At 42.6% G+C, this 23629-nt stretch overlaps 1 protein-coding gene across 4 annotated transcripts in view; it reads right to left on the bottom strand.

The window, feature by feature from the left end:
* Positions 1-12797: 12797 nt before the first annotated feature.
* Positions 12798-23629, bottom strand: part of TRPC7 (transient receptor potential cation channel subfamily C member 7) — a 66362-nt gene continuing 55530 nt past the window's right edge. For 3 of the 4 annotated variants that reach the window (XM_072935213.1, XM_072935214.1, XM_072935212.1), the window contains exons 8-13: positions 22852-23047; positions 19723-19944; positions 17590-17670; positions 15899-15952; positions 14571-14646; positions 12798-13833 (exon numbers count right to left, since the gene is read on the bottom strand). In XM_072935213.1, coding sequence (XP_072791314.1) covers positions 13691-13833; positions 14571-14646; positions 15899-15952; positions 17590-17670; positions 19723-19944; positions 22852-23047 — 772 coding nt within the window. In that variant the 3' untranslated portion in view covers positions 12798-13690. The remainder of the gene's footprint in view (positions 13834-14570; positions 14647-15898; positions 15953-17589; positions 17671-19722; positions 19945-22851; positions 23048-23629) is intronic. The other variant, XM_012575755.5, reaches the window with a different exon arrangement.

Genomic DNA, 23629 nt, shown 5'->3' on the forward strand with positions numbered 1-23629 from the left:
CCTTGTAATGTCCATTCTAAAGCTGCTCTCCTTCAGTTTGAAGCCATTCCCCCTTGTCCTGGCACTACCAGCCCTTGTAAAGAGCCTCTCTCCAGATTTCTTGTAGCCCCTCCAAGCCAAAGGCTGCAAAAAGACCACCCCAGAGCCTTCCCTCTCCACACTGAACAATCCCAGTTCCCTCAGCCTTACATGTTCCTCCTCTGGCCCATGTCTGTGGGGACACCAACAGGGGCATCTTTTCACACAGGGGGACTTGAGGACTAAAATTCAACCTGGTATCAAAAATCATCTACGACTGACCAAATCCTCAGGGAAAGGCAGAGCCTTTTGCTAGCCCAAATGATAATTCTGAGAAATCTGAAGGTTTTGAACAGAAAGTTCCTTCCTCAGGACACTTGCAAACTCTTACTTGTGGAGTTGCACCACTCTGGCTACACCGTTACTGCTCTCACTCCCATGTAAGTGCAATTATTTTATTGCATGTTTATTTTATTGTTCCTATCTGCTTGGCTGCTGTCAAGCAAATCTCCTTGATGCTGGTCTGGAGATAAAGGCACAGAGAAGGAAAACCAGCAGCCAGCTGAACTCCCCCTTAACCATGTACTGTATGGTCTCAATTTGGATTTATTTATTTATTTACCTATTGATTGTTATTTCAGCCCTTAGGAGATCTCCAGTAAAGAACAAGGAATGCTACTCAGTCCCAGAGGTTCAGCAAGAGCAGAGAGCTCTGTTGGGACTGCATGGCATCCATCCTGTCCTCTCTGGGATGTCACACCAGCACCAGAGAAATGCAAAAACCGATAATAAAACAGTGAAAAGTTGAGTAGAAATAAAAAAGAAGAGTAAACAATCCATGTTTGAATAAGAGAAGAATATGAAGCAGAATACAACCAAAAATGGTTGGAGTCTCAAGGGAAAGAACAGCAAAAAATTTGAGTGTGTTTCTTCATCTTTTCATTCAAGGAATTCAAGGGACCCCTAAAGAATCACTAATTGAAATGCAAAGTCTGGATAAAATAATGTGTAAATGTGGATAATGTAATGCCACACAGGGAAGATTTGACACAAAACACTTCAGACTCCTGGGGCCCAACAAATTCAAATTTTCTCCCGCCATATTCTCAAAATCCCAAATCTGCCAGACTTGGGGAATGCCATTAATCACAGGTGCAGCCAAAGGCAGAGATCAGGAATCACAACTGCCTTCGTGAGCCTCTGCACCAGAGGGGATTAGAGAGAAAGGAGCTTGCTTGAGGAACTGTGGAGTCAGCAGATATCAAGGAGCAATTTGTCAATAGACAGCACATCTCTGCCCGTGGAGGGGAAGCAAAGAAAGACCCAGGCAACAACTGCAGCTTATACATGTGGCTGTATTGATTTTCCATGCCAATTAATTCCAGCAAAGAATACATCCCTGGGGACCACACAGCACGAACTGTAGGCAAAATTGCCTCTCTTGAGACTGCAGCTGCCTTTGCAGCCTCATGGTATCAACCCTCCTTGTTTGCTTCTTCTTCTTTTAATAAAAATCCACAGTGGGAATGGTGCATCTTCCTGCCTTTGAAATGTAGTTGAGGGAATATCCATCTGTTTCAACAAGCCAAATCTATCCTCTATTTTGTTATTTTTGTGTTTTGTTTCATTCTTTGTGAAATATAATGAATGGTCTTGCTTATTTCTCCCAACTAGCAATTACTTCAGAGATCAAATCACAAGCAACCCTATAACCTTCTGACAGGGCAGAAGTGCCATGCAGACTCTGCTGTGAAATCTGACAATTTAAGAGTTTCCATCCTGGTCCAGACAGTGATGATTTTTGATACCCTTTTAAAATATTCTTCCTTTCTTTTCTGCTCTGATGGGTATTGGAGAAATAAATGAAATCTGCAATCCTTTCTACAGATGGGAGGGCATTTGACAATTCACTGGTTTGGATGGTGCTAACAGCCATCCTTTAGATGTCTTGCCTTGGTTTAATAGGTATTGCAGCTGTGGGATCATTGCTGTATTTCACAGTTCTGTTCTATTATTAGATATTGGAGGAATATGAGAACATGGATAGCTTGTGTTAAACTACCAGTTCCTGTATTTATTGGCACCACCTGGGAGATTAAAACAGCTGCTGTCACTCTGCAGAGTTATCTTCAAAGCAGGGGAGATCTCATGAATACATGATCAAAGCACCCTCACTTTGTCCCATTGTGCAGTAATTACAGATGGAAATGTTCTCTGAAAAGGCAGCACTGAAGCTTTGCCCTGATGTGGGAAAGCAAAGCCAGCCATGGAATCACAGAATATCCTGAGCTGGGAGGGACCCTCGAGCATCACTGAGTGCAGCTCCTGGCCCTGCACAGGACAGCCCCAGAGATCTGCCCCGACCCTGGGAGGGTGTCCAGGCACTCAATGAGCTCTGTCAGCCTTGGTGCTGTGACCACAGCCTGTTCCAGCACCCAGCCACCCTCTGGGTGAGGACAGCCAACCCAAACCTCCCCTGACACAGCTTCATCCCTGGCAGCTTCAGTGGTTCAAACACGGGAGATGCTGTGATGGCTCCTGGGAGAGGGAGCCAGAGCAGGAGAGTCAGCAGTGCCCTCCAGGGCATGTGAACACCTGGGAGTACAAAGGTGGCTCCTTATTCACAGTCACCAGGACCACATTAAAAGAAAAACTCCTGCTGTCATCTTTTGGGATAATTTCAGCTCATTTGCCACAGCTGCTGAGTAATCCTGCCTCTCCAGAGGTTGGTTGGGACTTCCCTCCTCTGGGAAAACATATTTACCTTGAAAACAGCAAGGTAATCTGTCCTTTGGAGGAGAATGGGAAGGAACTGCTGGAGCTTGGATGGGGTATGAAATCTGTGGCAGAGCCACTGGCTCATGCTCCTTGCATGTGTGGGCAAAAGGGACTCAATAAATAATGCAGCAAATGCACAATAAATAATTTAGGCACCATGAGGCTCGCGTGAGATACACAGGAACCCCTCCTACATCTAAAGTGTCTCTCCCTTTTTGCATGGCTGGATGGCATCAGCCTCTGGGACCTGTGCTGGTGGCATCCTGAACCTGCCTCTGCCCACCATGGCTCCAGTGCAGCAAGGGACACACATTGCAGGGCAGCAGTGCCAGCAAAGGCCCGAGTGAGCAATCTGGACGTTAATTTGCATTTATGTAAATTGCACCGGTATCACATGGCTGCAGCCCAGTGCAAGGTGACATTGCTGGAGGTGTGTGTGGTGGCTCTGGGTCAGAGAGTTTCTGGTGGGGCACCCCTGGGACCTGCCTGGTGCTGCACTTCAGAGTCTGATGATAAGAGGGTGCTGTGGTTAATGATAAATCTGATCTTCCTCCTTCAAAAACTGTGGGAACTACTGAGGGGAATGTGAAGCTGGAGGCCAGTGGGAGAAAGGCAAGACAGGCAGGAGCTGGATCCCTACAGCCCCTGTGTTCTGATGGAGCCCTCAGAATAATTATGAATAAAGCACTGTTTTCCAAATTGCTTTCTAAAATAAACCATCCAGATGGCTGTAAGGGAAGACCTAGTCATCAGTCTGAGTAATGCTTATTTTGAGTACATTACCCATGAAATGTGTACAGTTGTGCTGGATTGTGCACAACGAGCTCAAAGGGATGCAGAAACAGGAATATCACAAGTGACAGACAGTGGTGGTCCACACTGTCATTCTGGGCTTGGTCTGTGAGACAATCCTGAGAGCTGTTTCAGTGTCTCACATGGAATGTGGAGAGAGGAAGGATGTCTTTTCTTTCCTACAGCTTTATAGGTTCCTGGATCACTCAGAAATATGTATGAGGAGATACTTGGGGCTAAGAAAAGGTGAATGCTCTCTCTGTCCTTTCTGGGAGAGTGGACAGGATACAGACATCCTCTGATAGCCTGTGTGAACAAGGTTATTTGGCTTTTCAGCCAGTGCTGGGATTCTTGCCCCTCCTTTCCCCCAGAGTGTCCAACTCAACTTTGATAAAAATTAAATCTGAAAATCAACATTCACACAGAAAGGCAAAACCCTGGTGCTCTGCTAGGGCTGCCCGTGTCTGCTGTAGCACAGCAGAGCATAAATTCACTACAGCCATGAGTTCACTGAGGTGTTTCCCAGCTAACACCTTGTTTAGTGCTTGCCCTGCAGTGCCTGGGACGTGCAGAGCTGTGTGTGAGTGCTTTTTATGGCTGCACTCAGCAGGATGGCTTCCAGCAGCATTTCTGCCTGAGTGGTGAGGAACCCTCACTAGGTCTGCTGGAATTGTCACCAGGCTGAGCGATTCTGGAAGGGCCTTGTTGGCTTCTGCCATTCCTCAAACCTTGAGTGAAAAGCTCTCCACAGGGAACACCCCCATGGTGTTCTGGGGGCTGCAGGAAAGTGCCCCCCACCTGCACCTGGCAGAGCTTCAGCTGAGAAAATACCACCTGAAACTCAGTTTGGCCACTGCACACTGATTTGCATCACCAGACTTTGTGCCAAATTACAGCCCGAGTAATAGCAGCTGCTTTATTTATTTCATTTTCCTGAATGCAATTTTTATTAGCTGTGAAATCAAGCCCTTTCTGGAAGTATGTGAGCAGCCTTCACGTATAGGAAGATTATGATGGTGTAGCAGAAAAACCAAACCATTGGAAGCTCTTGAGGCATAAATTCAAACCCTCATTAATCTCTGTGGGCTGCATCTCAAACCTGAATTTTTACAGAACGTGGGTGGTGTTTCCAAAGTGAGTTGCTGGAATTGGTTGGCTGGGAGGATTGACTTAGATAACAAAATGTTTCTGAACCACAGCCCTGTGCCTGAACAAACTGCAGGCTGTGGTTCAGGGGGTGCCCATGGCATGGGGGTGGCTCAGGGCTGGGGGAAGCACTGGGAGCCATGGGACTGACACACGGAGCTGTTGATGGACTCATTTTGATTTTTCTCTTCTTCACTAAATCAATTACAGCATGCTTTAAAGTATGATTTGTTCTTTTTTTTTCAAGAAACAGTTGAACTTCTTTATCTGGGCCAGCTCAGCTTTTTTTACTGTGAATACCCCATTTAAGTTGGTGTGTGGTGGATGTGTCATCCCCATGGTTCTGTCACTCCTGACTTACACCCCAGCCCCAGAGGAGTCCCTTGCTGCTGACAGAGCATCTCAGGTGCTGCTGGAGACCTGAGCACCAGGAATAAATTGGTGCTGGCTTTGGAGAGCTGCTCTTGGCTCCTGAGCCTTCAGCTGGCTCTTGTGCTTCTGGGGGCAGCAAGGTCCTGGGCTTGAGCTGCTCTAACTCACGAGCTCCGAGTCACTGCTGCACCTGTGGAATTCAGCTTGTGCCTGGAGTGCTGGCTTTAATTAAGGAGCCTAGAAAGGGCAACAAGAAGGAGGCTTAAGGCTTAATTCCAGCTCCAAGAAGGATAAATGTTGAAGGGATTCCCCTTCTTATCTTGGGAAAAAACTGTCTGTCATTCTGCTGTCACAAACATCTTGGTACCTCAGATGTAAGAATTGTCCTTATTTTGTTAGAAATACTACTGAAATTGTAAGAATGGATTAAGGAAATCCTGTGCGATGATTGCAGAAACATGCATTTTTATTTTCTAATTTAAGTCAGTTTGGTGTTGGCTTTTGTAGGTACAGATAGGAAGAAAATCTAACCTTTATATTTTCAAATCAGTTCATATAGCAGAATCCCTGTATTAGGGAAGCAGCAGTTCTGGCCACAGTAGGTCCTACACAAAAAATTCAGCTGAAGAGGGAATTTTCTTCTGGAGCTCTATATCTGTATTTTGTGCAGGTACAAATGAGAAACACTGAAAAGTGTTTTCCTCTGGGAGCCGCCAGACACTTAAAAAAAAAAAAAAAAGGTAAATGGTAAAAAGCAGAAAACTTCTCTGAGTGCATCAAAGTCAGCAGAAGAAATATTTGCTTTCTCAAGAAAACATTGGATCAAAATTTCTTTTTTTTAATAACAGAGTTTAATAAGCACCAGATCCTTGTGGCTTTATGGGCTGTTAAAACACGGAGGCTATAATGAGCTGGAGAAAAAACCTGCAGAAAGAGGAGTTTGAGGAGTTTGGGGGTTTTTTGGTGGTTTTTTTTTTTTTTTTTGTTGTTGTTGTTTTTTTTTCCTGTAGCTTTGCTTTTACTGCTGAGCATCCCGGAGGCAGAGCTGTGGATTTCTTGTTCATGAGCACAACCTGCTGGCTCCCACTGCAACCAGCAGCAAGAGACACGGGTCCATCCATCTCCCTTCTCTCCCATCCACAGCAGTTTGTCTTTGGGAGTGCTCTGGGTTGTGTTTTCCCCTCATGCCCACTGAAATCCCTATGAGACATCCACAGCTTATATATAAATATAATAAATTAACTATAGAGAAACTCCTCACAGCTCTTTGCAGGTACAGGAGCGTTGAACATTTACAGTTAAAAGCCCGGAAAAAACTCCTGAAAAAACAATCAAACTGCGACAGGCACATTCTTCTCTTTCTCAGGATTTTTTCATAGAGGAGCACAGAGAAAAGAAAGAGAAAACAATTTCTATTTCTGCTCCTTGTTTTTCCATGTGGAATGTGTTTGGAGATTTGTTTACCTCTGGTGAGTGCTGGTTGGATTCTGGTGAGATTGTTTGAGCCTGATGGCCAATCCAACCCACCTGGGGCTGGACTCTGGAGAGAGGGTCATGAGTTGGGAGTTAGATATAGTAGTTAGAAAAAGTTGGTTTGTAGTTTTAGTATCTCCTCTAAATAGTATATTAATGTATTATAGCATAGTTATAATAAAGAAATCATTCAACCTTCTGAATTGGAGTCAAACATCATTTCTTCCCACTGGGTTCATCTGCATTTACAATATCAAACAAACAAACAAACAGTTTCTTCCCCTGGGGGGCTGAGGGCTTCCTGCAGCCTGGGCATCAACTGACATGACCAGGCACAATTGCTCCACCACCTTATGATGCTGTCTCTGGGCCAAAGCCAGGGTCTGGGGTCAGGGGTGGATTTTGGCAGACTCAGCAGCTGGATCCATGCTTTGTTTGTCCCCAGGGGTAGCTCTGAGCCAGCACAGCTTGGGTAAAGGTGTTCACAGGCAGCAGTCCATGCTGGTGGCTGTAACTCCAATTGAGAAAGGGCTATTATTTTCCCTTATGCCTGCTGACACCCACTTTTTCCTCTCATTTAATTGTAATTTTAGTTGTACCTTTCCCTCCTCATCATTTTAACTTTAGGATGGATGCAGAACATGAGCCCCAAAATTTTTTTTCTAAATATTTAAAGAAACCCAGCAGTAAAACTCAGAGTGCATGGACTTGAATTTACCCCAAAGGGCAATGAGGCACAGGCAGGTGATGCACACCTCAGTCTCCCTGCTACAGCTCAGTGCCATGGGTGCAAAGTTCCTCTCTCATTCTCGTTCCTCTCCTGCCTGCAGACATCTGCTCCCACCTTGTTCTGCTCTGAAAGCAAAACCTGCTCTGAGTTTGTGGTTCAAGGCTGTGATTTCATCCCATCCTGCCCTGGAGGAGAGTGGCAGCAGTTTTACCCCAGGACCCTGCTGCTCTCTGCAGCTGCTGTGCCTGTGCTGGGCAGCCTCTGCCCCTCACCCAGCGCGTCCACAGGGGTCCTGTCCCAGCAGGAACGGTGCCACCACCCCCCATGTGGCTCTGCCGTGATGCCCAGATGGCAGCAGGGACCAGCCAAGTGTTCCCAGGTACACAAACACTTCAGAGTGTTTAATAGGCATGGAAGTCTCCCTCTAGTCAGTGAGCCTTGCTTCTGGTGAGGTGTCTGTAATTCACTCCCTGTGAAATTCTGTGCTTTGATCTCCCTGAGGCTCTGCCTGAAAGGGGAGCTGGAGTTCTGCTGCTGGAGTTCTGCTGCTGGGTGTGCTTAGGGGCTGCCCCTCCAACAAGCCTGCTGGCCTCTCCTTACCCTAAGGCTTGCCTGAGATCTGTGCCAAAAATAAAAGTCCCTAAACTATGGGCTCACGTGGCTGGCTGCAAACGCAGAGTTGGGAATACTCCTATTCCCAAATTCTGAGTATGGCCTTCTGAGCATATTGCTGAAGCTGTCTGTCTGTCCTGGCTGGCTGCAGGAATGACTGACAAAACCAGTCAGGGCTGCTTCTATACATATGAGCCCAACAAGCTTCTTTTCAGGATGAGCTCAATTTTTAAATTGTGTTTGGAAATCATGGTAAAGATTTGGCCCAAAGCATATCATTGTACAAAAAGCACTTTTGCATCAAACCAGCTTTTTAATTTCATGGAAGCTTTCATCTTCAAATGAAAACCTTGGGGTGAGTTCCTGCAATCGCTGCTGCAGCCCCTGATATCAGAAGGGATGCTGGTAGCAGGGCAAAGAGGCTGGGAGCCCTGCTCCAGGGGAGCCCTGCTCCAGGGGAGCCACTCACTTGGATGTACAAGGCTGTGGCTGTGACAGCCTGGCCAGAGAGAGAGAAAACCAGGTAAATGTTCTCATGGTCAGCTTGTGAGACTTTAGAGAGCTGTAGAGAAACGATAAGAGCATGTTATTATAAACAACCTGCAGGTGGTGTTTTCCTGCTGTTTTCCTGCTTTTCTCAAAGGTTGTTTTTAAGAAAGGTGTTTTTGTTAATTAGCTAATCAGGTGGAATATATTGATTAATTGACCAACCCAGTCTGTCTGTATCAGAACAGTCTATTAAAAAAGAGAATTTTCATAGTAAAGATGCTGCTGTGCAAACCAGCCTACAGGTGAGTCTGTGCTGTTTCTTACTCAACAACAACACAAGGGAACAACCTTCAGCTCCTGCTCCCTCCTGCACGGGCGTGCTGTGCTGCCGGAGCTGTGCCCACCCTGGGCTCAGGGCAGTGACTCCACACAGAAATTCATCTCCTCACCAGATCCCCCGTGCTTCTTCTGCTATGTGAGCCTAATTGCAGCACAATAATTAATCATTAGTAAGGGAATTAAATAGTAGTCTGTATTACAGCAAGCATTAGTTGCATATTAATAGGATAATTAGCTGCTCATTAACTGTTTAAGCTCTTCAAAATCCCCTTTGTCACACTGCAGGTTTGTGTTAAATGTCTGCTTCAAAAGACCTGAAGCAAGTGTCCTTTTACCTGCTGTAAAAGGCATCACAAATTCCAGAACCAGTCTAGTTATTTTGTCCCTTTGGTTAAAATCTCCCTTTCTGTTTGACTTTATATAAATTCAACAAAAGTGAAGACATAGCATTGATATAGACCCACTAAAATCTCCCCGGGATTGAAGGGAATGACTTCTCAAAATTATGTATGATCATTGAGGCAATCACTCTTTTTTTTTTCCCTGTTGCCCTTGTGCTGCTGGCATCAGGCATTGGCAGATCCTATCCCTCACTGAGGAGTATATACTGCCCACCAAAGATGCAGAACAGGGACTAAGAGAGGGCAAAGCTAATGAGCTAATTTCATTCTAATAAGATTCAGAACCACAGCCCCATTTTTGGCCCCTTCCTTTCAGGTCATTAAGGCAAATCACTGAATTTCTCTGCATCTGCCTTCCTTCACTGGAAGTAAAGGCTATTTCATTTCCCTTGTACAAGAAAGATGTATAAAACTCCTCCTTTCTCAATAAAAGGTAAGTTCCTTATTTGTGCAGGCTGCTGTCCAGCACCAGGTGTGGTACCTGCAGGGTTCACAGCCCAGGTGAAATGGGAATAACGGGACCTGCTGCCTGCAGCATCTAACACCTCAGCGGTGAGAGATTTGTGGCCAAAGCAAGGGCAGGACTGTTTTTCAGGTCACAAGAAAGTGTTTCAAGTGTCTGGATAGAGGAAACAAACACCTACCCTGCCTGTGTGAGCACAGCCTGCCGGCCTGGCTGCTGCTGTGGCTTTCCCTTCCCTGCTGGGGTCAGTCAGGGATGCCAGCCGAGGGATGCAGTGCCCTGCTGGCAGTGCAGATGTTGTGTGGCAGAGCACAGGGCTGGTCCTGTCCCCTCCCAGAGCTGCAGCCAGAGCCAGCTGTGGTGCAGCAGAGATCTGCTCTCAGCTGGAGATGTGTTTGGAACCCTGTCCACGCTGCTCAGCTCTCCTGCCTTCGTGGTGATGGACTGTGTCCTGGCTTGTCCTTACTGAGCGATCATTCATTTCTCGTTGCTTTTAATTAGGGCAATTTCTTTTGGCCTGCTGGAAATGCTTTCCTCATGTAGATTAATTAAAAATAAAGCCTAGCTCTGACAATTTAATATGAGCTCTGGTCAGGATGCAGGCAGCCTTGTAAGCCATTATTCATTATACCATTCATATTCTTCATAATATTTACTTGTAAACCATGTTTTTCGGGAACTGAGGACAGTATTTGCTAGTCATTCTCCACAAAGTTACAGGCAGAATTAATCCAGCTGCAGAGCAAAGATGTGCATGAAGCATCACATCTGCCTGTGGCTGCACAGCCCATCCCTTGCTGCTGAAAGCAGGGCCATGGTGCAGATGCCCTTGGGCAGCTCCTTTGTTTTGGGGCATCTCTGGGCAGCAGGGGACCCTGGCTTAACACCAGGCAGTTCAACCCCATGAAACATCAAGTCCTGTTAATGCTTCCTGCTGTTTTTTCTTCTCTGTTGGCAGCAGCTGACTGGTTTGGCCTTTGCAAGGTGTGAAACAATCCTCTAGAGGCTTGGGCAATCAATAAATCAATACTGGCTCGTGAATGACTTTGTTCTGATCCTCCTCAGGTGTCTATTTAAATTCCAGTTTGATTGGCCTGTGGTATTTGCAGAATTGTGACCATCTCTTGGAGAATGTTCACCTTTGTGTGGAGGACTGCATATTAGTTTCATTTTTATGTGTCCTCTCTTATTTCCCATAAAAAGTTCTAATTCTTTATCTACAAATAATTTGGGTAAAGCTCCATGCCTTCACAGTATTAATTTGCCCAAGGAATACCAAGACCTACACTAGAAAGGCAAAGGTCAGGGGTGTTACAGACTGCACCAAATCCAGCTCAGGGCGTGCCTGATGTGACACTGCCCTGCCAGGAGTCCCCTGGTGATGGGAAATGGGACAGGGGACCCACATGTCTCAGGTCTCATCCAGTCTGGCACTCACCTGCCTTGATTTTTCCTCTTCAAACTCTCTACGTTCTCTCAGGCTTCTCTTTCAGTGAAGCTTTGTAATTTTAATTTCTTATAAACTGACCTTGGAGAATAAACTCTGCTTCTGCCAACAGCCCATTAATGCACAGCGAGCAACTTTCTTGGGTGTGTTACTGGGACCAGATGAGAAAAGTGCCCTGATATAGTGGGATTTTACTTGTCATGAATATGTATATAAAGTCTCTGTACTTTGATACTTTCAAGAATGTAAATGCAAAAGGGGAGGAAATAGTTTTTTTGACAATATTTTTAATACATCTTTTAGCCTGCTTTTGAAGTCCTAGAGAATATTGTGCTCTTTCCTGGCAGACTGCTGAGTGAGAGCAGCGTGCTCACTCCCTGTGGCAGGACTGCCCTGCTTCACCTGTGCAGAGGCTGGGAGGGCACAGCTGCACCTCCCCCTGGGACCCAAAAATACTCCAAAGTTATCCACAAAATGGTGCTCTTTGTGCTGACCAGAGCGTGCATTGATTGCAATATCCAGCATAGAAGAATACTCCTGTAGGTGTGGCTGTACTGTAGATCAGGCATTTTGCTGAGCTGCATTTAAATATACAAAACATAAATGCATCATGGCATTTCAACTAAATCTTTCTGCAGGACTTGTATTCAGTATCATGAGAAATTTAAATTATGGTGGTCCTTGTAAATTCTACCTAGAACAATATTCATTAAATCCCTGAAACACTAAATGGGAAGGGTGAAGGAATACTTTGATCAGTAGACATGTAATCAGATAAAATTTTAAGAACATGCTGTGACAACAGGGCTGGTTTTTCAAATGGAAAAAATGTTTTACACAGTGGCTGGAAAGGTGGGGAGGGGACAAGTAGTATTGCCATGAAATATATTCCTTCTTCTTATGGAGAAAACTTGCTGTGGGAGACAGACCAAAGTGCTGAGTAAATACCATTCCCTAGTTTTATTAATTTAAAATGTATTTATGTATTTTAGTTTAAGTGTTGCATTTTGTCTCTTTCAGGCTTCAGAGTGCCTATGGTAAAATTACTTTGTATAATGATTTCAGTGTTCATATATATAATATATATATAATGATTTCATTGTTTCATTCTTGGAGAAAAGCGAAAAAAAAAAAGGCCATGTAATAGGTAGTCAAAAGATCAAGCAAATATTTCACTCAGTGTACAACAAAATATTATGAGGTAATTTTATTTTGTTTCCATTTTTAGGTAAAAATATTACAGTATACAAGATAACTTTATTAAAGGTAAAAATACAGTATTTTTTTCTCTAAACAGATCTACGTACAGTACACTTTTTTATTTTGTTTTCTTTTATTTTTGTACAAATATAACTATTATTCTAATAGGCTATATGTATTCTCATCTGGCACTTAAGAACTGATCACAGGTCACCTTCTGGCTCTGCTTGTTTGTCTCTGCTGAAACCTAGATGTCATGTTCATTTTATAGGTGTCTTATGTAAACAAACACTCCAGTTCCATGGTTCCCAAGTAGTAAGGTGTGCTTTAAGTAGTTGAAATCATGTAGTCAACCATGAAAACCCAAGCCATTCATGTTTGCAGTTGCGTTGCACAGACTTACAACTTTCCTGTTGAAAAAGTGTGATCCTTCCACTGCCACAGCCTTAGAACAGTTTGAATCTCTGTAAGAGCCAAGAACATGACAACAATTTCTACAATGATTTTTCCTTTATTTCCTTTTTTTTTTTTCTTGCAGTTTGACCTCTGGAATCTGAAAGCTGAGCTCAGTTGCATCGCTGTCTCTGGATTAATGTTTTTCTTTGAACTGAATACATTAGCACAAGGTATTTTATCTCTGGGTATTCCTGGGAAGTGAGTTTCACATCATTACGAGTATTTCAGTACACTGTTGTCGGAGATGGGATCGACTAAAGATAAAAGAGAGGCTAAGTGCATACAAAGAGACCATATCCATCAGCAGACTAGCTAATACAGCTGGAAAAGGTGGACAGGAGTGTTTGGCTGGAAATCCTTTCATCAGGTTAAAGGATAATTTACCCCACAAGCTTGATTTCATTTTTCCAATGCTGTCAGTGTCTACTTCTTGTTCACTGCCTTGGTCACTTCAACAGATGATTTCTCATTAGTTTTTATTAGCCGTAATGCTGATCAAAGTTATATCCAGGGCTGCCAATGTAAACTAAAAAGGAGAGTACACACCCAAGAATAGGAATTTAAAAAATTTTGCAGGGAATATGCTTGGCACATTTTTTCTTCAGGCTTCACCCATTTCTGATCAGTACAGCCTCTGTTGGTGTTAGTGAGCACAGTTCCATTGTCGTCTCTGGAGTCAGATGAATGAAGATCTGGCCTTTTTTTGCCTTTAATTGGAGGTGCCTTCTCTATGTTGCATCTGTTTCTGATATTGAGGGGCATCGATTTTTACCATTAAGTCACTTTTGTATCAGAAAAGATTTGACTGGTCACTCACCAAGTGCAGAAGAAACAGAAAGTGCCCCTACTAACACTTGCTTGTCAGCAGAAGCTGAGTGTACAGTACCCATCTTTCACATGTTTTTTGCCCTCTAAGATGCTGGTTGAGAATGAACAATGTTTAGAAAACAAGTTGTCTTTCTCTGTATTCACCATCAAAGGTCCTTATTTAAGGTCTTCCCAAACTTGTCACTCAGCTGCTGTATTAGTTTTGCCAGCTCACCAGTAGCTTGGGACTTTTCCTCTAAGAGTTCATAGCGGAGACTGGAAATATCTTGTTTGATTTCTTTAAGTTCTCCTGAAAGAGGAAAATGTCCTTGTTAGCCTGTACTGAACCAAGTCAGTAATCCCTATGGTTCCAAGATGTGAGAGAACAATAATTGCAGCGTGTTTGGTCAGGAACGTGTGTGGAGCTGCATTTGATCTCCCTGCATTATGCACTTAATATCTGTAGTTACAAGGAATAACCTGTACTTGCAATAGTGGTACCAACAGCAACAGTAAATATGTGTGGAGCGTTCATGTTTGTTTCTCAAATTTGTTCTCTCTCCACAAACTGATCTCCACCTATATAGGGGATTTGCAGGAGAGTAGCAGATAAGAGGTGTTAGAGGTTCTTTTCCATCTGCACACAAATCCCACATGCTACCACAGCAATATGAATCTGGATCCCATTCAAAACAGGGTCCTTGGGGCAGGTCTGGGCAGGGCAGTCAGAAAAGGCATCATGTAGACACCAAGGTAAGGTTGGGTGTTGGCAATACTCTGGTAGTTGTAAAGGAAGGCGAGTGAGAGCTACAGGGGTGAGCAGGGCTGGGTAAGATCCTGTGAGATATGTGTTCTGCTAAGGAAAAATAAGGACCTGGAATTTCAAGGGCACAAGGGTGGCTCAGAGCCAGTACTGCTCACCTGCGTGTGAGCATGAGCAAGCTCTCTCTACAGAGGATCTTAACTAAGCTCAACCCTCATGCTGGCCAGATAGCAGCAGTAACAGCACATGCTCCTTAGGTGGGTTAATTACAAAATTCCACTTGCCTTCATTGACCTCGTCATTTTCCCGGTCAACCTGAGCCTTCAGCACATAGCGCTTAATCAGGCGCTTCATTATCTTCTGAAAGGAGAACAGAAACACCCCTTTAGTGGGGCACTATCCACATTCCAGCCTTACTATGGGCAACTCAAACATCTGGTTTCACTGGGAATATTATTATTATTATTATTATTTCCCATTTATTTTCCATTTTATATTGTGAACATTGTACTGCAGTAGTTGGTTGACAACCACTCAATCATGACCCCACATATGAAGCACTTTGGGGTTTTTTGTGGGATGCATGTGAATGTAGAGCATGCCCCACAGACAGAGGGAAAACATAGATGATCCAATAGAAAGCTAAGGAAATGGGTTCCAGAGCCTTCCTTTAGCATGTTGCTAATAGTATTTCACAGGAAGAAATAAGTGGTTAATTAACGATGCTGGCAAACTCACAATGCAGCTGACCTGAGGTTCACAGAAAGAATCTGTTAACCTTGTCATTGGGTTTTTAAGAGAAAATAAATTTAGAGTAGGACAGAGAAAAGAGAGTCTGAACAAAGGCGGGTAACCTGGCTTAAGGGAGAAAAGTTTCTTATGGAAATGGTGGATTTTAAGAGACATATATGGTGAAAAATATAAAGCCGTGTAAAATTATAAAATGGAAGATGGCTGTTAGTAAGGAAGTGTAAGTATAGAAATAGATGATAATTGTGGATATGAGCTTGCAATGTGCTATTGTTCCAAGGATTTCTAAGTTCCATTTATCTAGAAGGAAAATAACTAAATAACTTTGGTAGTCATGGGCTGCACTGGGGTACAGCTCATGGCCTCATCTTCAGGGTAGAAAAGAACACCCCAGTGGGGAAAAAAATCTCAATTAAAACCAAAAAGGAAAAAATTAATAAAAATATATAGACATAAAAAGAACTGCTCTCTCAGAGGCAGAGATTTACATACATCCTCTGCAAACACAAGAGAGCTCAGTGTCTTTGACTGACCAGATGTCCAGTGTTAAAGGAGAAGCCTCTCCCAGCATGGACTGACTTCTTCACAGAGCAATCACATCTCTGCTTGGAACATCTGAAAAATGCTACAAAGGGTGTGAAATACAGATTAAGAAAACAGCACACCTGCTCTTTTTTCTAACTAGCCAAATAAGGATTATAGCAGTGCAAAAGGCTTGTGAAGATCGAAGAAGGATCCAGTTATTTGTATATGCCATGCAGCCATGGAATATGGGATGACTAAGACTGCCCTGGTATGTCAGAGGCATCTGGCTAAGCAGGTGAGTCACTAAGGCAACAGAGATGAGGTACAGTGCACCTACGGTGTGCTGGAGATGGCCAAGGTAGGAGAATCCAGAGGGAAGTAGGGCTGTCACCTGAGAAAACATAAATGAAGTAATGTTTGGGGAAAGTAGGGAAATCCTGGATCCAAAAATAAGTCATTTTTTCCACAGCAGAAGTCAGAGGAGATTTAGACTAAAATAAGGAATTAGAGCATGGGTTCTTATTACCTGGAAAAAAATGATACATTACCTCTCTTTATACAAATTCCCACATTCTCTTTGATAAAGGTATTATTTTTCTTAGACTACTTTATTCCCAAATCATGGCAGCTGTATTGACTTGTTCATCATGCTTTTCAAAATATTGCATGTTTAAATTCTGTGTATTTTTGTTATCCCTCTAAAGCACTATTCATCTGTAGCCAGTCTTAAATACACAGACTGCAGAGACTGCAGATACATCCCTCAATAAACATTGCTAAGCAAGAAGCAACTGCTTCAAAGGTTTTCCCAGTAGTAGAAGAAAAACTTTCTAGTCAGATTACAACACTGTTGCCTCTTCTTCTTTAGGTTTAGATAATCATGACTATTACATTCTCCTTCTGTTATTTGGGCAATTTCTTTCTGCAGCAACTGAAATGTTCTAAGGTAGTTTGAAGACAAATCTAGCATTATTAAAACAAAATAACAGGTACTTATCTTTTTCTTTCTATTTTTCACAGTCACCTTTTTCAATATTGGAAATAAAGGTCTAATTTACCACAAACACTAGGTGGTCTCATTGAGAAATAACAGCTACAGGAAGAGACAATTTCTGCAGAGGCTGACACATCACTTGTGGGTTTGAATGGATGGGAACGTGCCAGAAGTGCTGAAATGCCACTTTGAGCAGGACACAATCTCTCATCCCTTTTCCTTTGATAGAATCAAGCCAACTAACTCCAGATGCCAGAGTGAATGCATCCCATTTCTAACTTAGATTTTTAGATACCCCTCCTATTTTGGTAGAAAACCATGAAAAAATTTTAAAACCAGTAGAAATTCTTACTGGTGTGCTGAACACCTTGGGAGCCCGTTGTGCTGGAAGCTCTACCAACACAAGACAAACCACTTCTGGAATTGGCCTTGCACATTTTAGCCAATTTAACTATTATTTTCCTCATTTGTCTTTAATGTCCATCCCTTCAGACACATCACTTGCCATCAGATTCCTTTCCCCTTTATGTTAAAAAAGAAGGCAAAAATCCTGTGGGGCTCATTCCGTTCATTGTATTGCCTTAGGACACGTTTGCACAAGAAATAACACATCTGCTGGTGCTGGACAGACAGCTGTGGTACCCTGTGCCACCTCTGAACCGTAGCACATTGCAGGTTTAGCTTGGCAGGACGGGGCACTGCCAGAGGAAGCACATGCAAATGTGAATGCAGCAGCTGGAGAGATGGCTGAGCGTGGGGAATGAAATCTGGCAGTGCAAGATGGGAGAAGGAAAGGTTGGGTGATGAGTACTAAATTAAACCCCCTCGAGTGGCACTAATTAGCATGACAAATGCTGACACCATGCGTATTTCCATGGGGTACAGACTTCCTTTTTTTCCAGAACAGCCCAGCCCTGTGCCAGTGCCCCAGCCTGGCACATGCCAGGACAGCAGAGGGCAAACGTGGCTCTTGCAGGTGAGAGCTGGGCACTGGCAGACCTCTCCCCTGGCTCTTGCTTTCATGCTGTGATTACCTGGTATCTTGTGGGCTTGGTGTAAGCGTTCTTCCCAGAAAAACTCTCTGTGTTTTGAATGCTGGAGTGAAAGCGAACTTTCTGAAATTATAAAACATCATGGCATGGTTAAATCAGTGATAGCTTCTCATACCCAGACAGCCCCATACTAAGAAGAGCTTTAGAAAAACTTTAGCTTTAGTAGGAAAGCTTTAGATTTAGTAGGAAATGTGCAGTAAAGGCCAGAATATTCAGGGCAAAAAGGGAAACTTTTGGAAGACAGAAAAAACAAAAAAAAATACACAAATTAATGGAAAAATCTGGATTCTAAATGATCTAGACAGAAATGGTATTCACACACAAGTTCTAGACAACGAGGTGTTAAGAGGCACAAAATACTTTTATCTTAATGAGGCTGATACTTATCAATTCAGAATACAAGAAAGATAACTACTTGTATTTGGAAAGAACAAGATTGTGGTACAAAACCAAATTCTGAAACCCTGTTGATTTTCACAGATCCTTTTAAACCAGCTTTGGTATTTCTTTCAGGTCAAGAAAAATATGCATTTTTTAAACAGACATTTTTTTTTTAAATCAGAGACTTCTAGAGGCTCTAGAAGCTTCCAAGGAGACTTTTCTGGACACTACACACAATTATTTCTTAGAAGTTTCTTTTACTGTAATCCACTTTTGAGGTTTTTGGTCCAATACTAACCACAACAAAAAATCACTTATTCAGAGGAATAAATATCACAGATTTTTGTACCTATATCAAATCATATGTAGAGAGGAGGCCCTGGATGAGGTCTTTTCTTCCCTGGTTGAACCAGAGATCCTGATTATTTATTTTTCTTTCTTTTGAATCAGGATGTTTATAATGATTAGATTAAAAGTCTGAAGTAATAGTGTAATTTAAAAAAAAATTTCTTTCTTACTCATCAGGTGAATCATGAGCTTACAGAGACTCCTGAAGATGATACGTGAACAAAATCAATAGGCAAGCAAGAAATGACTGATATTCTCAATTGTTTATGCTAAAGCCATGGAAAAGATGAATTTTGCATGAGTTCCATGAAAAAGGGTAAGCCAGACACTTTCACTCATCTGGCTTGGGGAAGGAGAGGGTTAGAGAAAATTTTATTACTTTGTTTTAGGCTTTGAAGCAGAAATTAAATTTCAAACAAAGCGAGCTTAATGCAGTCTGATTCAAATAACATTTAAAAAACATTTTAAAATCATTATTTGAAGTAGTTGAAGGAGAAACACTTCTTTCATTTTGAGACTCCACTGTTCTAGTGGTTTTTCCAATAATCAATAGCAGTGTTAAATGAATTTGTAGACAGGCTTGTCTATCTTGGCAATGCTTCCCATGCTGATAGTTGAATTATTTGATAATACAGAGTAAACCCCATGGACAAACTTCTCCCTTCAATTTAGGTGCTGGCAGAGCCTGGGTGAACACCTGACCTGAGCAGTTCTCCCAAACTGCTGGGAGGATGATCCTCTTTGGAGACTGTGGGCTTTGCCTGGAGCTGGATGTTTCACCATGAGCTGAGGGGCTCACCACAGCTGGATGGCTCACCACAGCTGGATGGCTCACCACAGCTGGATGGTTCACCATGAGCTGGATGTTTCACCACGAGCTGGAGGGCTCAGTTGTTTGCTCCTCCAAGAGATCCAGGCAGACCTTAAAGCAGCCTACATGTCCCAAAGGCAAATTCTTCCCTTCCCTTCTCAGCCTCCCTTTCCAGGTTACAGCTGAGGGTGGGCTGCACACGTCTCAGCCACCCTGTTGTCCCCTCCCTGGGCAGTCTCACACAGCTCTGCTGGGAGAGCCTGGAACAATGGCCCTGAGCCAAAGAAGTTGTGTGCCTGTTTGTGCCTCTGCTTCTGCCCCTCTCTCTGACCTTGCTCATTTGGCTTTGGAGTACTTTCTTTTATAAAAATTGCTTTTCCCTGGCGTCTGGTGCAATGAGGCTGCACCTTTGGGAGGACCCTCTGCTTGTGATGTGGTAGAACAACGTGCAGTGGTGAAGTCCTGTGGGAGGCTGTGTTCTCCCCACAGTCCCTGTGTACCATGCAACCCCCTGCAGCAGCTTCCTGGCATGAATCCTTTCCACAAAGAAGCTGAAAAGTGGAGATAAAACATACCCGTTTTTTGGAATTCAGCATCCCCATCTCAAGGTCATTTTCACAGTTTTTGGCCTTAGATTTGCAGAGTTTTATGAGGCACATTTTTATTCTCAGTATGAGATAATAAAATGATTTAGGGCTTGGCACTAGATTAAAAGGAGCAGGTAAAGTCCTTCCTTCATCAAAGTAGGATAGCCAGAGCTTGGCACGTGCAAACTTCCACTCCACATCTGCATCCTCCTTGGGAAGGGAAGAAGGAAAAACAAATCAACACCCAAATTAGTAAATAGGAAGGAATTCAGCTATGACCAGGATAAAGATACAGATAGGAGTTAGCTACAACCAAATTCTGCCCACCAGAACAAGGCCCATGCACAAAACATGTATTTGTAGGCTTCTCTGTGGTAATTTCAAAACAAGGAAAATTTAAACAATGTGGTGCACAAACAGAGCGCGTGTGTCTTCCAAATATTAGACTATTTCCTTATATATCAGTGGGGTTCTCTCAGTAACAATCTGGTTTTTTTTGCTATGCTGATAAATGTGTCAGAACATAGAGGCATGGAAAGCAGAAGAAACTTTTATGAGCACAACAACAGCAAAGACTGTCTGTGATGAACTGCAATGCTCTGTGCCATCTGCTACCACTGCATTGGCTAGGAATCCCCTTAGGGAGGCTCAGACACTGCTTTCTTCTATCATCAGCTGATTTCCTCTTGTGTGACACCTTATTCTCCTACTATTCACCCCCTGCCACTGATGAAGGTAGAGAATAATACCATCATTCAGTGTCTGAATCTCCTTTATGAATTGTCAAAGTGGGTTAGGATCACTTCCAAGTAACAAGGGCAAGGTTAGCAAATGTTTCACGGAGGAAATAGTTCACTTGGCATTTATTCAGGAGGATGATCAGGGCCCTGTAACAGGAGCATTTATCAGGCAGAAGAAAGGGAGAGATACAGCTGCTGTACTGCTGTTTTCATTGTGCTTTACATGGAGGGCAGAAGCAGCAGCAGAGGTGTGGATCTGCCAGCTCCCTGTACTCGTGTACATCTGTGTTCTGCTGGAATTCAAAATCTCTGATTACCCTGTGCCTCTGGAACCTGGTCAGGAACTGACACCATGGAGATTAATTCTGCTACAGCTACAGCAATGTGTCCTCACCAGAGCAGCAGCATTCCCTTCTGCCATTTGCTGTTCTCGTGGTTTGGGGTTGCAACTCACAGAATCCTTTAGGTGAATTACAGAACAAAGCACCAGTGAACAATTCTAATGCCTTTCTGTTAAGCAGTTAAAAGTACTATTGATAGGAGTAGTTCTGTTTTATGACTGGCAAAAGGATTTCTTTCTATTAATCCAAATTTGTCAGGAAGTGCCAATACTTGAGGCATAAACAGAAGAAAAGAAGAAGCAGCTAAAAGAGATGTTAAATAGAAGGCAAGAAAATATGGTCTTGTCTCAAACCATCTACCCACTAACATAATGGAATTTAATTCCTAAGTGATGTCCATCCCAGCACATTATTGACATTTCTCTGGTCAGACAAACACTTTGGCAATGGAGACTTTCTCTGCAGTCAGTCAGCACCCTGGGGATATTGAAAGATGTGTAGATGTGGCACTTGGGGACATTGGTGGTGGCTTGGCAGTGCTGGATGAATCGTTATAGGTTTCTTCCAACCTATACGACTCAGATTCTACAACTCTCTTTAATTTTCACAGAGATTCACAGAGAGTTCTTGAAATCTCACACTAGTGAGTACTGCAATGAATTACTATGAGAAGAACTAGTTTTTCCTCTATTAGGAGGATCTGAGCCAAACACTCACACTTGTTTAGCTTGCTGATACTTACAAGTAATCTTTACCAAAATTCTGAAAATTTCCATGAAATCAAGAAGGATGACAAAACATTTTGCCAAGAAAATGGCCATCAAAAAGTTTAAACTGGAAAGTTAATATAGGCCAGCTATTCAGGTATTTTTGGAGATTTTTTTTCCTTCAAGAGCATCTCTGTCTACTACAATAAACTAGAACATGCAGTAAGAGGCTGAGACCCCTTCTGAAGTAAAGCTTGTTTCAAGTGAATAGGACTCAGGGAGTTGCTTGATCCTATGTGATTAGAAACCTTTGGAGAAACGACTCTGCTTTCTGCAATCCTGAAAGGTTCTGGGGCAGAGAGCATATGTAAGGTCTCTCTGACATTTAGACTCAGTTACAGCATGCACAGGATAGAGTTATATTTGTACTACAGTTCATGGATGAATCAGACATTACAGTGAGAAAATATTTTCAGCCCTGGCCTTTTTCAATGTCAGGTTTTGAGGGGAGATTAGGACAAGTAATTACTACAAACCCAACTGCAGAAGTTTGACATTTAACAAATCATAAGTAAAAGGTGACTCAACATTAACATTATCCAAATAATGTATTTTTTCCCTGCCTTTATTTAGATTAGTAGAGAGTTGTTTATGTTCAAAGCATTTAGCAAATCTACTCTGCTAATAGCCACACTACTGAGCACGGCTGGGTAAACCCTGCAAATGCCTTTCTGCAGAAACCTATTAATATTCCTTGAGGGCTCTGTTTATATACTTTAAAAGATGGATTTTGTAAATGTCCACAAAGTCATGTTTTGCAGACCATCTTCAAAAATATTGTATCAAGTTTATGCCTGGTAATTAGAAAATATGGAATTTCTAAACATTTTCATGAATGCACATGAGCTTCAGATCTACATGGGCTGGAGTGTTTAAGCAGTAGAGAACAGGCTAAAAAGTCAGAAGAAATATTACTCTGTCATAAGCAAATAATTCAGCTAAGGGAACACACATGGATAGATTATCATAACCAACAAAGGTAATAAAATGTATCACAAGCTACTTTCATTAAATACATGTAAAGGATATTTGGTTTACTCACAGAGGGTCATTAAAAACAAAGAAGCTGAAATAGTTAGTGAAATGATTCATTGTTGATTATTATTTAAATTAAAATCTGGGGATAGACTCAGCCTTAACTGTTAGACCATGTATGATTTCAGGATTCTAACTTTAGATGTAGAGTAAGCTACAGCCTCCTTGAGTTTTTAGCATGCTCATTATCAGTAATAATTAAGTACATTGAGTATATAATCTGATTAATCTTACCTCAATTTCCTGATAGGAGTTGTTAATCATGGCTATTAGCATATTAAGCAGCACAACCACCATAGTGACGTTATATACTCCATAGAGTACATATCCAATATTCTCAATGAATTTATGGTCGTACTTCAGCACCACAGAGATCACTTCAGATAAGCCAAATATTGACCAGAATAAGGTTTTAAAACTTTCTTCTACCCTAAAAATAAAACAAACAATCTCTTTATAGAGTTGACATCGGGTTAGCCAGGCCACATGCTAATCATAAAAGCAGCAATCCACAAATACAAATATATCTTGGCACAGTTCTTGCAACCCATTATCCATGACCCAGGGATGTGCCAAATCATATTTCCTGATTTGATAAAGAAATATGATTTCTGATTAATACTACAAAGTTACAGTGTGCCCTGATTTGCTCTATCTGTTCTTATCAGGTGCACTACACTTGGATTTTGTGTCCCTAATAGGGATGACAAATCCATGGGCAACTTGCAGTTTGAAACTTTTTATGTAGGGCTTTTGCTTCTTCTCCCTCACTCATCTTTTTTCATCCCAACAAGATAGAAACAAGTCTGACCTCCTTCTATGCAGTTTCCAGGGCAGAAGAGAAGCTTGTCTTTTACCCAGGAGAAGGGAATGAAAAGTTCTGTATTGTGGAACTAATATAAAGAACACATATATAGTCAGACCATAGACTGGTTTTCTTCCCATCCTGCTTTGGGACTCCAAACATGTCAGACACCCAAGCATTTGTAGGAAAAAAACTGGATTTAAGGAG

Source organism: Taeniopygia guttata, chromosome 13, assembly GCF_048771995.1.
Source record: "Taeniopygia guttata chromosome 13, bTaeGut7.mat, whole genome shotgun sequence".
In the NCBI taxonomy this organism is placed as follows: Eukaryota; Metazoa; Chordata; class Aves; order Passeriformes; family Estrildidae; genus Taeniopygia; species Taeniopygia guttata.